This window comes from Poromitra crassiceps, assembly GCF_964638095.1.
Source record: "Poromitra crassiceps genome assembly, chromosome: 18".
In the NCBI taxonomy this organism is placed as follows: Eukaryota; Metazoa; Chordata; class Actinopteri; order Beryciformes; family Melamphaidae; genus Poromitra; species Poromitra crassiceps.
The window spans coordinates 2,744,925-2,761,784 of record NC_139636.1 but is presented as its reverse complement, the minus strand read 5'-3'; the positions used below and the strand labels follow the sequence as shown (position 1 = coordinate 2,761,784).

The following is a 16,860-nucleotide window of genomic DNA, read 5'->3' as shown; positions in this document are numbered from 1 at the left end:
CAGACCTACCCACAGACCTACACACTCAGATACCCACAGACCTACACACTCAGATACCCACAGACCTACATACTCAGATACCCACAGACCTACATACTCAGATACCCACAGACCTACACACTCAGATACCCACAGACCTACATACTCAGATACCCACAGACCTACATACTCAGATACCCACAGACCTACATACTCAGATACCCACAGACCTACACACTCAGATACCCACAGACCTACATACTCAGACACCCACAGACCTACCCACAGACCTACATACTCAGATACCCACAGACACTCAGATACCCACAGACCTACATACTCAGATACCCACAGACCTACATACTCAAATACCCACAGACACTCAGATACCAACAGACCTACATACTCAGATACTCACAGACACTCAGATACCCACAGACCTACATACTCAGATACCCACATACCTACATACTCAAATACCCACAGACACTCAGATACGCACAGACCTACATACTCAGATACCCACAGACCTACATACTCAGATACCCACAGACCTACACACTCAGATACCCACAGACCTACATACTCAAATACCCACAGACCTACACACTCAGATACTCACAGACCTACACACTCAGATACCCACAGACATACATACTCAGATACCCACAGACCTACATACTCAGATACCCACAGACCTACATACTCAGACACCCACAGACCTACCCACAGACCTACATACTCAGATACCCACAGACCTACATACTCAGATACCCACAGACCTACTCCTACATACTCAGATACCCACAGACCTACACACTCAGATACCCACAGACCTACATACTCAGATACCCACAGACCTACATACTCAGATACCCACAGACCTACATACTCAGATACCCACAGACCTACATACTCAGATACCCACAGACCTACACACTCAGATACCCACAGACCTACATACTCAGATACCCACAGACCTACATACTCAGATACCCACAGACCTACATACTCAGATACCCACAGACCTACATACTCAGATACCCACAGACCTACATATTCAGATACCCACAGACCTACATACTCAGATACCCACAGACCTACTGTACATATTCAGATACCCACAGACCTACATACTCAGATACCCACAGACCTACTGTACATATTCAGATACCCACAGACCTACTCCTACATACTCAGATACCCACAGACCTACACACTCAGATACCCACAGACCTACACACTCAGATACCCACAGACCTACATACTCAGATACCCACAGACCTACATACTCAGATACCCACAGACCTACATACTCAGATACCCACAGACCTACATACTCAGATACCCACAGACCTACTGTACATATTCAGATACCCACAGACCTACTCCTACATACTCAGATACCCACAGACCTACACATCCCCCCACCCCCACACACATACACACAAGAGCATTATGGTCACTAATGAGAACATGAGCTCTTCAGATACTGTTTCAGTGTACATTGAAAACTCGCGTTTACAGTATCTGTTACAGTCAACTCAAAAGGAAACATTAAAATCCCAGTCCAGTTGCAAACTGTATTGTTCACTGTACTCAACTACTGCTCCAAACATAAATAAACTACTGCTCCAAACATGAACAAACAAAACTGTAGATTTACTGTACTCAACTACTGCTCCAAACATAAATAAACTACTGCTCCAAACATAAATAAACTACTGCTCCAAACATAAATAAACTACTGCTCCAAACATGAACAAACAGCAGATAGCCTTTACGTGCACATAGTGGGGATTAAGCATCATTCTGCCAAACCACATATTGGCCAGTCAGGCCCATGCAGATAAACAAGTCAAGTCAAGTCAAGTCCATTTTATTTATATAGCACATTTACAAGCGGCTGAGCCGCAACCAAAGTGCTTCACATAAAGTGCAAGAAGGCATAAACAAATGATATACGCTATATAAAAGCGTTAAAAATATAATAAAATAAGTAGAAGAGTTAAAAGACATTGACTAAGCTACACGGTTAAAATACATCAAGCATAGGAAAGCAAAAGAAGATTAAAAAGGTGGCTGAGGGCTTTATTTAAAGGCTAGTTCAAAAAGGTGGGTCTTCAGGTGGGACTTGAAAGTGTCCAGAGTCTGAGCTGCACGGATGCGGAGAGGGAGGCAGTTCCAGAGTCTAGGGGCTGCTACTGCAAAGGCTCTGTGCCCCCTGGTTTTTAACCTGGACCTGGGCACCTCCAAAAGCAGGTGGTCGGCTGACCGTAGTGCTCTGGAGGGGGTATGGTGGTGTAGGAGATCGGACATTGAAAAAACATTGAATATCTGAATATTTCATGGATGCATCAACACTTATTCTTACTGTGAATAAAGATGAAATCAACTTCATAGTGTTTGATATGTGTGTGAATCAGCATGTTGGTGCCAGGAGTTTGTTGTTACCTCTAACATCGGTGAAGGAAGGTGCCCACTTGAAAACCCCAATGACATGCTTCATACTGCTGTTGGCTAGGGTAGGTAACTGGTGATTTGTGTCTTGTTTATTAGTTTGTTAGCCTGTTAGCTTGTTTTATTCTGGATTGGGCTTCTAAATGTGTTTTTCCTCGGATTTTGGCACAAGGGATAGTAACATCTTGTCCTGTGTATTAATTTTAAAAATGCCAAGGTACCGGAGGTTATGTTTTCACAGGGGTCCTCGAAAGCCTTGAAAGTTTGTGAATTTGGGAAATAAAAATCAAGGCATTCAAAGCTTTTGTAAATAGACATATTAATATCTATATATCTAATATCTATATAATAGACATGGCTCATTGAAAGGGTTTGAATTTAGGCTTTTTCCTGCACAGAGAATTACAAGGCAGTAATTAAGTAATTACATTAAGTAATTACAAGGCAGCTGGAGGCGGAGCCTCCAGCTGCCTCCAGCCTCCAGCCTCCAGCTCTCGACAAGTGAAAACAACATATTTTCTAACCAGCGTTGCAGTCGGTGGATTTCTGTCATCTGCAATTGCAACTAACAACACAGCACAGTTGAGGAAGCGTTCACACAATCAAACCTCTCATTTTAATAGTTGTCTGTGAGTTTCTGTAAAGCCTGCTAAACTAGTTGTCATTATAAAATGCTCAGTGTTGTAGCAGTAATGAACCTTGATGTTGATCGATTTAATGTTGTTGAAGGTGTGGTTAACCCTGTTTTCAGTGCCACTGCCTCTGTCTGTCTGTTTGTCTGTTTGTTTGTCTGTTAGCCGATGACGGAAAAACTACTTGGCCAATTTTCATGAAACTTGCTGGAAGGGTTTTTAGCGTGGGCCAAGGAAGAACCCATTACATCTGAGCCGACACAACATTTGTGTATCATAGCAGCTGTTGGCCTTGGCAGAGGTCTCTGTGCCCTTCTAGTTCTCTAACTGATGTAACTTTGACAAAGGTTTGGTGTTTAGGCAGTGCATTATGTTCAGTCGGAGCAGAGGGTTTCATTGTAGTACGCATTTAACTGTATTTTTGTGGGTTGGTGGTGGTGTGTGCGCGCGCGGCGTGCGTGTCTGCACTCGCACGCATGTGTTTGTGTGTGTGTCCTATTTATTGTTGGGGTTAGGTGGTTGGGGTTTTAGGAACTTGTGACTTGTGTGTTGTGTACTGTGTTTTTTTTTAAGTGAGGTGATTGATTAAAGAACATCAGAAGTCAAAGTCTCCTGTAACCTTGCAACTCTTAATTTTCAGTTTTACCTGAGTTCCTTTGAATGATGTGCTGACAGAGGGCTGGAGTTTCCTGCCACAGGAAAGCAGATAGACCAACCCAGTGTTTTACACAGCTGAGCGAAACCGCTGAGGCTCCGGAGTATCACATCCTTACAGATGCTGCAGATGGTGAAAATATAAAGTACAGGCCCAAACGTCAGTATAGGCATAGATGCAAAAAGGTCACTCTCATATGGAAAAGACTGAGTAGAGAAATAACTTTGAGATTAGATATCTCTTCTAACAATATTATACACCAGTGGCATTTCTTATAGCGGTTTTACAACTCAGATGGTTTTACCTTTTATTAGCAATATAGCTGAGTTGCACATTCCCTGTCAATATTTCTCTAGGTAAATAATAGATGTATCTGTGTTTTGCCCTCTTGTTGTCTGGGTAAAAAACGAAGACGAGAGTATTCATTAATACACAGGACAAGATGTTACTATCTCTTGTGCCAAAATTCAATCTAAAACACATGTAGAAGCCCAATACAGCTTAAAAACAAGCAAACCACCATATAACCACCATCAGATGCAACACCAGAGGAGACATCGGGCTACACCGTCATAGATCTACAGAGTCATTCCTCAGATGGACCAATCTCCAGTGACCTACCCGAGCCAACAGCAGTAGAAGTGAAGCATGTCACTGGGGTTCTCAAGTGGGCACCTTCCTTCACCGTGGTTTCGTTAAGTTAGGCCCACGACACCTCAAGAAGGCTTAATGGTGTAATCCAGCATCCTGGATTGGAAACACCCCCCTCTATGCTACCACCGCACAACTCTAGTTTACCTCACCATCTAATGCCTTCCATCAACCTAACCTAGCCCAGGGGTGTCCAAACTTTTTTGAATGGGGGCCAGATTAGATCATGTGAAAATGCCGGGGGGCCAGCTGCTTCTCGCATCATATGATATGGGTTATAAAAAATACAAAATAAAATAAAAAATCACATACAGTTGTACTTGAAGGATTTTGTTTACCATCTGAAACATTAGTTCTGCCTGTGCTGTTCCTACTTGGTGCTTGTACAAGTTGTATCGTAGTGCTGTCATCGTTAGGTGAATCATTCACCTAACGATGACAGCACTACCATTACAGTTCAATTTGCATTTTTTTCCCATTCAGAATGGGGAAAAAATGCAAATTGAACTTGCTTGAATAACCAATACTGTGTGGAGGGCCACATATAGTATATTTTGAGAGACAAGCCGAGGAAGGCCACTCAAAATCAGCCTGAGGGCCGCAATTGGCCCCCGGGCCGGACTTTGGACATCCTTAGCCTTGAACCTAGCCTTCACCTGGAATTAGCCTAGCCATCCCAGGTCGGTTCCATATGACATTCTTAACTACACCACCAGTACCACTGTCAATGATTCAACCCTGTTGATGCTGACCGTCAATCATGAGTTAGCCTTGTGGCTAGTGATAGACCGATTAATGCCATTTTGCAGCCATTTTGAGATAACTGGCATAACCTGCGGCCGTGAGGCCGATAAACAAACAAAAAATGTCTGCATGTCTGGGATGAAAAATAAATAAAGCTCGCACACTGCAAAGCCTGCAAAGTCTGAGGAAGGGCATGCTGCCCGAAACGTAACCACCGGTGTCAAATAAAACACACCTAACTGGAGCCTTTGCAGTGTGCGAGCTTTATTAATTTTTCTATTATTCCTGCCTCAAGCTCTGCACCTGCCCTATACAGGTTTTGGATTGTGCGTGTCTCACCTTTGTTCCATGCATGTCTGGGATGGACTAAAAACAAAGAGATGCTGCTATGGTGTGCATTACACTAACATTATTCATTTATTTTTCATTTTTATTTATATATTTTACATTTATGCAAGTATTTACACATTTTTGTTATCTGCTGATGAATGCTGTTAAGTGCACTAGTGGACATGTATTTAGTTGATATTGTTTTTATTTCAAATAAGTGCACTGCAGACAGAGTGCACTGCAGATCGACTTAAGCAAACAAAGACATTGCAGACATTAACATAAATGTTAATTTAAGTTAAGACATTTTGTGTCTCATTAGTTGTTGTTATTGAAAACAAGACATAAAAGCATATCGGCATTATATATCAACCATCGGCCACACTGGCCTGCTCTCTAAATACCGGCATCAGCCATTGAAAACCCATATCAGTGGACCACTCTGCTTGTGGCATTTCCACTGTGATCAGCTGCTCTCTCTTGAACAAAGGTTTGACTGTGAAGGCTACTTAGACGTAAAGCAACTCCTGCTGTAGCTAATCTGATCTCCATTACTGTAACCGACTGTGTAAAAATGTGCCAACTGTTAGGGAGGCAGTCTCGGTTGCTGTGAGAGACCAACATTTCTTAGGAAGCAATCACAACAGTCCTAATCAACACCCTGCCCAGCCATTAAAGTGATTTTGTCCCATTCATAAGTAATAAAAAAGCCTGATTACTTTACTGTTTTTTATGAAAGGCTAGAAGGTGATTTTTTAATATATTGAGGTGCATAGGTGATTATTCTAATAGAAAACAGACTCATCTAAACCTTCCCCATCCACCATAACTCAAATATTAGAGGTAGGTAGGTATGTTTTGCTCCTGTGTATACAAACGATAACATAACAAGCAACGTTGATTTTTCACATTCTAAATACATTGAAAATTCAGAACTGTTACATACTGTCAAGACAATATCAAGCGCTTAGTCAAACATTCCATAAATAAAAGAGAGTAAAAATTCTGTCCCAACAAAAGAAAAATAAAAGGTCTGGCAACCTGCTGGCACTGTGTGAAATAAAAGAAGAGACAGAGAGGGGTTACATTGTTACAATGTTACAAGGTCCAAACTCTTGTTTCAGGTCAGGCGTGTCCAGACTAAATATAACATCAGGAACCCATCAATTATGACTGGTGTATTTAAAAACGGACTGAGACTGAAACCTTCCTTTGCCAGTAATGGCTACAGTGTGTGATGTTTGCCTTGCTTTTCCATCTGCCTAGGCATTTGTTTATGTAAATCTTAGTCCCTCTGTGGCTCCGTAACATTATTATTTTGCAGTGCAACTGACAAACTAAGATTCCCCCCCGTGTTTCCTCACACACATACAGCCTTGAACCTTTCTACACATTGAGGGGGTTTGCCAAACTTCTCAGTTACGTTCACTTTCTCAGTGTAACAGCTTTACAGCATGGCTCTGTCTTCTTGTTAAGTCACACTCTGTCTGGGCTGTGGTGGGAGAGAGCTACCACAAAATCCAGTACAAATATAGACCATATAGAACCTTGGCTGTCTGTCAGTGCTCCTCTCCTACCTCAAACATCACGGCAGCTGTTCATTTGCCTGAAACTAAACTACATGACCACCAATCCATCTCTTTCACATTCACTTTGATAGCTTTTGTTCTTCTCTTACACTACAGTGGTGTGAGAATTCTGCGATGATTAACTCAGTAATCCCATTTTAATCGAATCAGACTTTCCCCTTGCACGCCTTCGAAATGCTAACCTATATTTTCATTAAATATGTCGGTGCATTATATTCCCTATCTTACTGTCTTGCAGATGAGAGTAACGGCTACCACCTCCACCCCACGTGCAGCAGCAGCTCCTCCCAGCAGGGACAATCACCGGTAAACATCAAACCAACCACATGCACCACATTGACTCACACAACACATTCACATAGGAGATTCGACAAAGATAGGGCCTTTGTCTCTGTGTTTTATTACTTTATTTTGCAGAAGTTCTGAGGAGTAATTTCTCTGTTTTGTCTTGTATAACTTCCTCTATAACCATTTATGCTCACATGCACATCCTGAATAGTTTGCATCTTCTTGGATCATTCAAAGTATATTGCCTGCCTGCTGCCAGCTATTTAAATAATGTGACTATTTGTCACTCCCACCTGTGAAGCTTTTGCTCTCAAAGACAGATTGCTCATTTCTGCTGATCCATCTTTTCCCCTCTGCACCAGCGTATTTCAGGTAAACACGTTAACGCTAACAGAATGTTCATCATGTCCCAGGGGAATCGGCTATTCATATTAAGTCCTTCTTTACCTTTTTGGAGTTTCATAGCCCCCACACTCATTATATTATTGTATACTGACGGTTATCCTCAGGATGTCCTGATATCGTCGCGTTGGTATCGTTCCCGGACCATCATTTTTTCCTAGTGTGGGCCGGGATGACCACGCCCCCGAACTCATTTGATTGGTCGCCGCAACTGCTTCTTCCTGACAACGTGCGGCAACTAAAAAAATTTGGTTTAAGATTAGGGTTAGCGTGTGAAAAAAGTGCAGCTCAGGGTGTGCTTGCTCCTGTGGCTAACGCTACGTTCACACAGGGCACCTACACCTTGCCTTGCCTCAACCCACGCCTACGCCTACAGACCTTGAGCTGACCTATCACACGCTTTTGCGATCACACTGCACGCCTAGAACCTGAGCCAGTCACAAGCGCCTCTCCTCTCTCCCGAGTGTTTTTTTTGTCACGTGTTGTCCCGAATTATCATGGGTAGGTAAAATAAATCGGATATATTTAATGTGCTATTGATGCTGGATATGTATAACCAGGTCTCCTTCTTGGTGACTGCTGTCATACGCTGGGGACATACCAGAGGCGAAAATTGCGCGCATGCGCCGCGCAGCGCACCTCCGCGCAGAAGTCGCTTAAAGTGTCCACACAGAGAGCGCAGCTCTCTTTGCGCGCTCTGCTCGTCCACTATATATTTTGCCCCAGATCTCCTGTCTTCCTTATCATGGCCAAGTAAATGATGACATAAATATCTAAAGTAATATGTTTGGGATAACAGTTAATGGCTACCTTCATTATAAAATGCAATTGCATCATTTGTCTGTTCTCCTCCCGTTTTCCCAGTGCGTGCTGTTGTAGAGAGAAGGCGAGTCCTAGCTCTCTACTTGTTGCTCCGCAGACAATGAGCCCCTAGAAGCCGCTCCCACTGCTCTTTCTCTCTTTTCACACTTCCAAAGGGGCAATCAACAACGTAAATAAACATTATTTCACTTTGAAATTGGTTTTATTTGACGAATGTCCGGTTTCGGAGTTCCTGTCTGCCCTTATCTGATCTGTTCAACTTGACAGAGTCGCTCACAGGCGCAGACGGCCGCGCAGGAAAATAGAACTCCAGGCTGAGCTGAGCGGCCCTGAGCGTCCGCGGAGCTGAGCTGAGCTGAGCGGCGCGCTGCGCGCAATTCAGTGTGGACTGACAGATCTGTTAACATGGTGTCCTAATGAAAACTGGCTGCGCACAAGGTCGCAAATGGTCGCGCCGCGCAGCTTATGTGCAGGAGACGCGTGCGGTGTGTTTTCACCGATAGAGAACTGGATGCTGTTGTACTAAGTGGATTAACTTTTCATTGTCCATCTTGCTTCTTCGGTCGCTATTCTCTCTCCTGAAGATTTGTTTACCGACGGGGAGAAAGCCCCACGTGATAGCCACCCGTCAATCTCTCTCTCTCTCTCTCTCTCTCTGCTCAACACTGTTGTAGTAACTCCATTTTATTTTGAAATTCAGTTGCCCTTGCCATTTCCCACGGATATTGTCGCGTTTTCCCTTCATGGCTTGACAGAAGAAGTCTGCCTTCACGCGCCTAGTCAGCTTGAAAATAGAACTCACGCCTAAACGATAAAATCGGCGCAGGTCAGGCAAGGCGTGGGTACACGCAAGGTTCACACTAAGGCGCCCTGTGTACACAGCCTCATTGACTAAAAAGGACGCCTATTTAAAAGCATGGGTAAAGGCAAGGCGTAGGCAAGGCTTGGGTGCCCTGTGAACGTAGCCTTAAGGTGCTTGCCTTCCAATCTGAAGACTGGGGTTCAATTCCCGGTCAAACCACACACATTTTCATAAAACAGATTTAGGCAAGTACCCTAACCAACAATTTGGTTGGGGTTAGGGTTTGGTTATGGTCGTGCTTAGATAAGAAAACCCTTAACCACATCTTTTTTACTTGCCGCACGTTTTCAGGAAGAAGCAGTTGCGTCGACCAATCAAATTAGTTCAGGGCGTGGTCATCCCGGCTCATAGCCTACTAGGGAAAAATGATGGTCCGGGAACGATACCAACACGGAGATATCAGGATGTGCGTTACTCTCAACACTCACCACCAAACAACAGCCAGCATGTAGCAGGAGGGTTTTCTTTATAGATCTCAGTTGAAGCGCACATTTAATGCTCTTAACTTTTGAGATGACTTTTTCCCTCCAGTTTACTCACAATAGTCTCTCCCTGTCATGCCCAAAGCCCAGCAGACATGCCCATATTAGGCCGTGAGCCAGTAGGGTTGGTTGGTACCAGCTTGGGGGACTAACTTTCATAGTGATTTTTGACAAGGTGTACACCCCTACTGCTAGAAAAGATGTGATAGCAAAGCAGCATTTGCTATCACCCATTTTATAACACTACAAGCATATTTTTCAGGTCTCCTGCCCAAAATGAGACCCCCAAATTCATCATGATAGCTCCGGAACCATAAGGCCTATATGCATGTTTCTGGTCTCCTTTGATAGGTAACAAGCTAAGCAATATGAATTCAATGTAAGTAAACCTGCATCTATTACCATTCTAGAGTAAAATAAGATACATTAAAGGAAAAATGTTTTTATCCTCGCCTGGTACATAATCTATATTTAAAAGGCAATATCACCATTATAACCAATATCCCATGGATAATAATGCAACCAAATGTGTTCTCCTTCTCCTTGACTACAAATGTAACTATAAATGTGATGACAATACATTCAAAATACAACATTTATGATAGTTTATAAAGGTATACATGTTGACTGTTTACTGGGAATTTTACCCCAAAACACTTATCATGTATCTTTCAATACAGCCATGTTACAAAAGCATAAATCGCCCAAAAACATTGAAATGGTAATCAAAAACAATGAATATTGATCAATATTCATATTCAACATTCATATATGGCCCACACAGCTTCATGCCATGTGACCTATCAATGTTTTCAGCTCAGTTAGACCTATCAATGATATATATTGCATATTGGTTTTTAGAAAAATATTTGTCTATTTTGGAAAAGTCAGTAAAAAAAAACAGGACCCTGGGTTATACATTATGGTTATACATGGCTTTTTATTTCTAGTATTGTATATGAAAATGACTTTGACACTTGCTTCTACACATCTTGCTTCTATACATCTATGTGGATGCAATTAGTTCTTCTATTGACTAGGGTTGTCCTTGACTCAGAATTCTGCCAGTCAAATAGAATTCGACTGTCCAATATGAATATTCGACTAGACTATTCTCTCTCTCTATATATATATATATATATATATATATATATATATATATATATATATATATATACAAAATATATAGAATATCTTCAGTCATTATTTCGACCACATTAACAGTCAATGCAACAGAGTGATGGGGACATATTTTGAGCATTTAAAAATCGATAAGAGACTGTATATGATCATGCAAGATTTTGAATTATAGCATAATCTTTTATTTCACCTTTTAAACATTAAAACATGGAGCCTATATGAATAAACAAATGAAACGGTGTAAAATAAGACATTGCCGCTGCTTTGAAATGACACCTCCAATGCCTAGGCTGTACAGTTCTTTAGCCTATTTCTCAAAAACTGTTAGGCCTACTGTCAATAAATCTAAACAAGAATAAATGAACAAATGAAATTTAATGAAAAAACAAAACAAAACGACTGCTCGACTTGAGGAATCTCCGTCAACTCACGGTTCTCTCCACTGATGATTGGACTATTCAACTATTGAATTGAATGATGAATGATGATTGGACTATTCAAAAAGGACAGCCCTACTATTGACGTTCTATTGACCTTTCATTCTTTGCCATGTAATCACAGGTGTAACTTATCCCACATGATTGCATCATGTGATGACTTTCATGTGTGCATTTAAGATGGCGTCTCACAATCTGACTCTTCAGTCTGATGAAGAGCTTGACGCTCAAAACGTCACTTCTTTTTTGATGCTAAACATAACCACTGGAAACGGAGCCCTGCAGTGTGCGAGCTGTTTTGATTGTTTTTGAAGAATGATGGAGAATGCTTCTGAGACAGATCTTCTACTTGGCCATTTTCACGTACAGGTATTCTCACCAGCTATCAGTAATGGTTTCTATGGCTTTCCTTTTCAGAACACATTCAGTTGCATTATTATCCATGGGATCTTGATATTGCCTTTTAAATGTAGATTATGTACCAGGCGAGGATAAAAACATAATTTTCCCCTTCATTGTATCTCCTTTTACTCTGGAATGGTAATAGATGTAGTTTGACTTACACTGGATTCATATTGCTTAGCTTGTTACCTATCAGAGGAGACCAGAAACATGCATGTAGGCCTTATGGTCCAGGAGCTATCATGATTCATTTGGGGGATGTCATTTCGGGCAGGAGGCCTGAAAAATATACCAATACACTACATGCACAACTTCTTTACTTCCTGAAATGAGTACAGCTTCTTTATTTCCTGTCCTACACTATTGGATGAACTGATTAATCACGTGTGCCTGATCATTGTTGTGATTGCAGCACACCTGACATTAATCAGTTCATCCAATAGTGATGACAGGAAATAAAGAAGCTGGACTAATTTCAGGAAGTAGTGGAGTTGTGCATGTAGCCCATTAGTGTTATAAGATGGGTGATGGCACACATTTGGATGCAACTGCTGCATTTTTTTTTTTTTTTTTTTTTTTTTTTTACCTTTATTTATACAGGGGGAGTCTCTCTGAGAGCAATGCTCTCTTTTTCAGGAGCGCCCTGTTCACATTCACACACACATTCATACCTGGAAGCTGACCAGTACAACCACAGTCTGATCTGCTGGCCACTGAGCAGCTCCACTGGAGCGGTTGGGATTAGGGGCCTTGCTCAAGGGCACCTCACCGCATTGCTATCACATCTTTTCTTCCAAATGTGGGGCCCTGGCTCACGGCCTAGATGCTGGGTAGAGGAGAGGCTGGGAGATAGATGACCCTAACGTCCCTTTCTCTTCTGCTCCTTTCACGCCATATTCAAGTCCCCTTTAAGCCCTGATGTTTGTGTTGATTCCTGTGAGTCGCTCAGCGGCAGCCTGGCCTCCCTGGCCCCCTCTGAGCTCAGTGACTACCCACAGTCTGACCCCAACACAGTCGAGCGCATCAGCACTTTGACTGGGGTAAGAACACCGGGCCGGGGGGCACCGGTGCATGCTGCTGTGTCAGTGTCTGTGTGTTTTGTGTCGTGTCACACAATCTCCACGCTCAAACCCTTACGTTGTCGTGAGCCAGATGAGATGCGCCCTCACTGTCTTGGCAGCTTCTTAATTTTTACCCTATAGCGCAGGCATGTCCAAAGTCCAATTGCGGCCCGCGGACAGATTTTAAGTGGCCCGATCGGCTTGTCTCTCAAAATATACTATTATGTGGCCCTCTACACAATATTGGTTAATCAAGCAAGTTCAATTTGCATTTTTTCCCCCTTCACCTAACGATGACAGCACTACCATACAGTTTGTACAGGAACCAAGTAGGAACAGCACAGGCAGAACTAATGTTTTCAGATGGTAAACAAAATCGTTAGAGTACATTTGTATGTGATTTTTGATTAAAAAAAAATTGTATAACCCATATGATGCGAGAAGCACCTGGCCCCCCGACATTTTCACATGATCTAATCTGGCCCCCATTCCAAAAGGTTTGGACACCCCTGCTAATAGCGGTTTTCTGAGTTTTATAAAATACCCCTTGGTCATAATCTATTAGCATAACCACCGTGGCCTCAAGCTCTAAACTCGATGAATGTGTTGCGTGTTTGACGGTCTGATTCATCCCCTCTTGTTTGTCTCTTGTTTGTGTTATTAATAATAATAATAATAATAATAATAATAATAATAATAATAATAAAAATAAATAATTGATTGCATTTATATAGCGCCTTTCTACTCAAAGTGCTTCAAGATACTCAAAGTGCTATTGACGTGTTTGGCCTTGAAGCTGTGAGAGGTTACCATTGCAGTGTTCGGCTTATGATGTCTTGACGACGTGTTCTTAGGCCTTCCCTCACACTGTCTGTCCGCTCGCTTCCTCCACAGCTCGGGAGAAAGCGGGCACTATTCCTGAAGTATCGCTCCAGGGTATGGCATGGTACCATGCAGGGTATGGCATGGTAAAACAGGCTTTGTGATGTGATGTGATGCTGCCTTACGCATATGCCTTCATGCCTTGACCGTAACGTTATGTCCTTCACGAGAAAGGCCTGTTCAATACGGACTTTCTCCATCAGCGGCGTTAGTTATTCAGAGAGTAAAGGTTGGGCTTGATATAGATTTGAAAAATCAATGCACAGACCGTTAGAGAGCTGTTGGTGGCTTGTGGAAAGCATGCTTTACTGCAGGGACTGAGTGGTGGAAACACGCTGGCATGAGATGTGTGTTGATGCATCCTGAGAGCTCTTCATTACAAATGGAAAAGGCTCTTTCACTTTGCTTTGTTCACACCTGTGATAACCGTCTGCTTCACTGACGAGAACACACACAAACCTGCTAGTGTCAAAACATCATTAGAAAATGCACCTGTACACGCACACACTTTAGTTGTTGTCATTTACTTAGGGGTGTGTGTGTGTGTGTGTGTGTGTGTGTGTGTGTGTGTGTGTGTGTGTGCGTGTGTGTGTGTGCGCGCGCGCGCGTGTGTACGTACAGTCTGTATATTGTAATCATGGCCCTGCCCTGTGCTCATGACAGGATGGAACTTTACTGTGGGGAACCAAACCATACAGGGTTCCTCCTTCTTCTAAAATGTGGTTTTGTTCAGCAGCTTTTAACCCATTTTAACAAAGAGTGCAACCAACCAAACAATTTCACAGCTTTTCATTTTCAATAAAAAAAAAAGAACTGCAAGCTCGAAATTTTGGACCATTTCTAGCTCCCTCCAACTAAAGCCTGATGACTACAACCTGAAACTTCTCCCATCTTTCCTGTTACTGTTCAAAGTATATTTTGTCGTATTTATTTGTATAACTTGAATCTTTATTTCACTTCAGCCAAGTTACATATATCAATAGAATAAGATTGGATAAGATATACAATATATATGTATATGTATGTATATATATATGTGTGTATATATATATATATATATATATATATATATATATATATATATATATATATATATACATATACATGTATATATATATATATATATATATATATATAGTTAATGGAAAAAGCAATTACATTCAGTCATCTTTCCTGAGCACAATACTATACAGTACATTATGTGCGACCGGCTTCAAAATGTTTATGAAACATGTGCCTAACTCCTTCTTCCCAGAAGAAACACCTTCAAAGTCATTATTTTAAAGAACCCCCCTCACCAAAACTAGTAGGGTACTTATCTTATGTACCATGTTCTACATTTACCCTCCTTCATTCAGATGAAAGAAGTATGTATACACACCCAATAGTTAGGGGTTAGTTGGTAAATGTATAGAGGCCTCTGTGGCCTCTTCCAGTTCAACGGAGGAGGGCCGGGTTCCAGTAGACGCAGGGATTCCATATGGCTAATCTGTAATTATGGCAAATTAGAGAGTTTCTGGAGCGACGTCCCAGTTGAAGAAAGCAGCCACCCTGCCATGATCAACATGGTCTGATCTACTCTGGGGAGGTAACCCATGGTTAGAACCTGCATAGTTTTGGATGAGAAAACTATAAAAAGGCTGTACACGTGGACACGGACGCCTGTCCAAGTTGGCACGGCAGGAACCAGGTCAGGGTGGTAGAGCCAGAATGTAACCAGGTCAGGGTGGTAGAGCCAGAATGTCAAGCTGCCAGTCAGTTGCTTTATGAGAGTCAGTTGTTTTATGTACACTACTTCTGCCTTTCTCTGTACAGTGGATAAACTGAGCAACACGTCTGAGACAATTCACCTGTATTTATTAGTGGTACTACAGCCCCTCTTTGCACTTTGTACGTATGCAGGTGTTGTGAGACCTCAAGGTTGTTGTATTGATTACGAGTGAGTAATCACTCACTGGTAATCTGCTCACCTTGTCATATTGGGGTTCTGCCTTATCGGTTAAGGAGGCCAGATTCCTGAATATGGTCAGTTAACCTTTGACCTGCAATCCTTCTGACATTTAGTCCTGTCCTAAAATATGAAAAAAACCATGCTTCAGGGCCTGCTCCAGGCTGCTCGCTCTCTGCCTGGAGTCTAGTGTTGTACAGTTTATTTTATTTATTTTTTATTTATTTAGCACACACTAAAACAGTGCAAGGAGGGAACGAAGCCCACAGGGCTTGTACGGAGTTCCACCCCTATCAACAATCATAATCGTACAATCATAATAATATCAAAAGTAATCATATCAACAAAATTACAAAGTTACAATAGAGGGTATGCATGTGATGTCACAGAGGCAGAAGTCACTGTGGGGTCACGCCCACTGAGTCACAGCAAGACTGAGCTTGAATGCAGTAATCAGCCTAGATAACTGACACCTGCTGCTCAGGAAGGAATTTGACACTCATTTTGACACTCATTCCTGATTGAGGGGGCGTGTTCCAGTGGGTGTGCATACCCTCTATAGGCTAACAGAAAATGAGTCTATTGACATCCCCAGGCTAACACAATGACTTGTGCAGATAAATAAGGAGACAAGGTACAAAGCAGAGCGTTGCAGATGGAGGAATAAGGAGACAATATACACAGATCAGAGGAGGGCACACAAAAGAAGGCAAAAGAAAAACAAAGAACGTGACAATGGCAAGGGCAGAGAGGGAGTTGGATTGATGGTTGGATGGTTCATGTATGGATAAGATGCTTTTTAAGATGATGATTTTTAAAGAGTGAGTGAGAAGCTATGGATCGGAGTTGAAGACTTAATTCAGTCCAGAGCATGATGGGGCCTCTATAAGAAATGTTGTGTTGATGACTTGATGTTCGGGTGAAAGGTAAATAGAGGTTATTATTGCTGTGCCTTGTGTGATATGAATGTATGTCTGAAGTGAATGTACAGTAAAGAAATTTCGAAAAGTGTCAGGAAGATCTTGCTTTCTGTAAGTAAACTTGTGGATGAATAAGCATGTTTGAAGAATATTGAGTTTATGAATGGGTAATAA

At 42.0% G+C, this 16,860-nt stretch overlaps 1 protein-coding gene across 1 annotated transcript in view; it reads left to right on the top strand.

The window, feature by feature from the left end:
* The window catches only part of ano5a (anoctamin 5a), a 41,610-nt gene that overhangs the window by 4,323 nt on the left and 20,427 nt on the right, over positions 1–16,860 (top strand). The window contains exon 2 of the mRNA XM_083654577.1: positions 7,279–7,346. Coding sequence (XP_083510703.1) covers positions 7,279–7,346 — 68 coding nt within the window. The remainder of the gene's footprint in view (positions 1–7,278; positions 7,347–16,860) is intronic.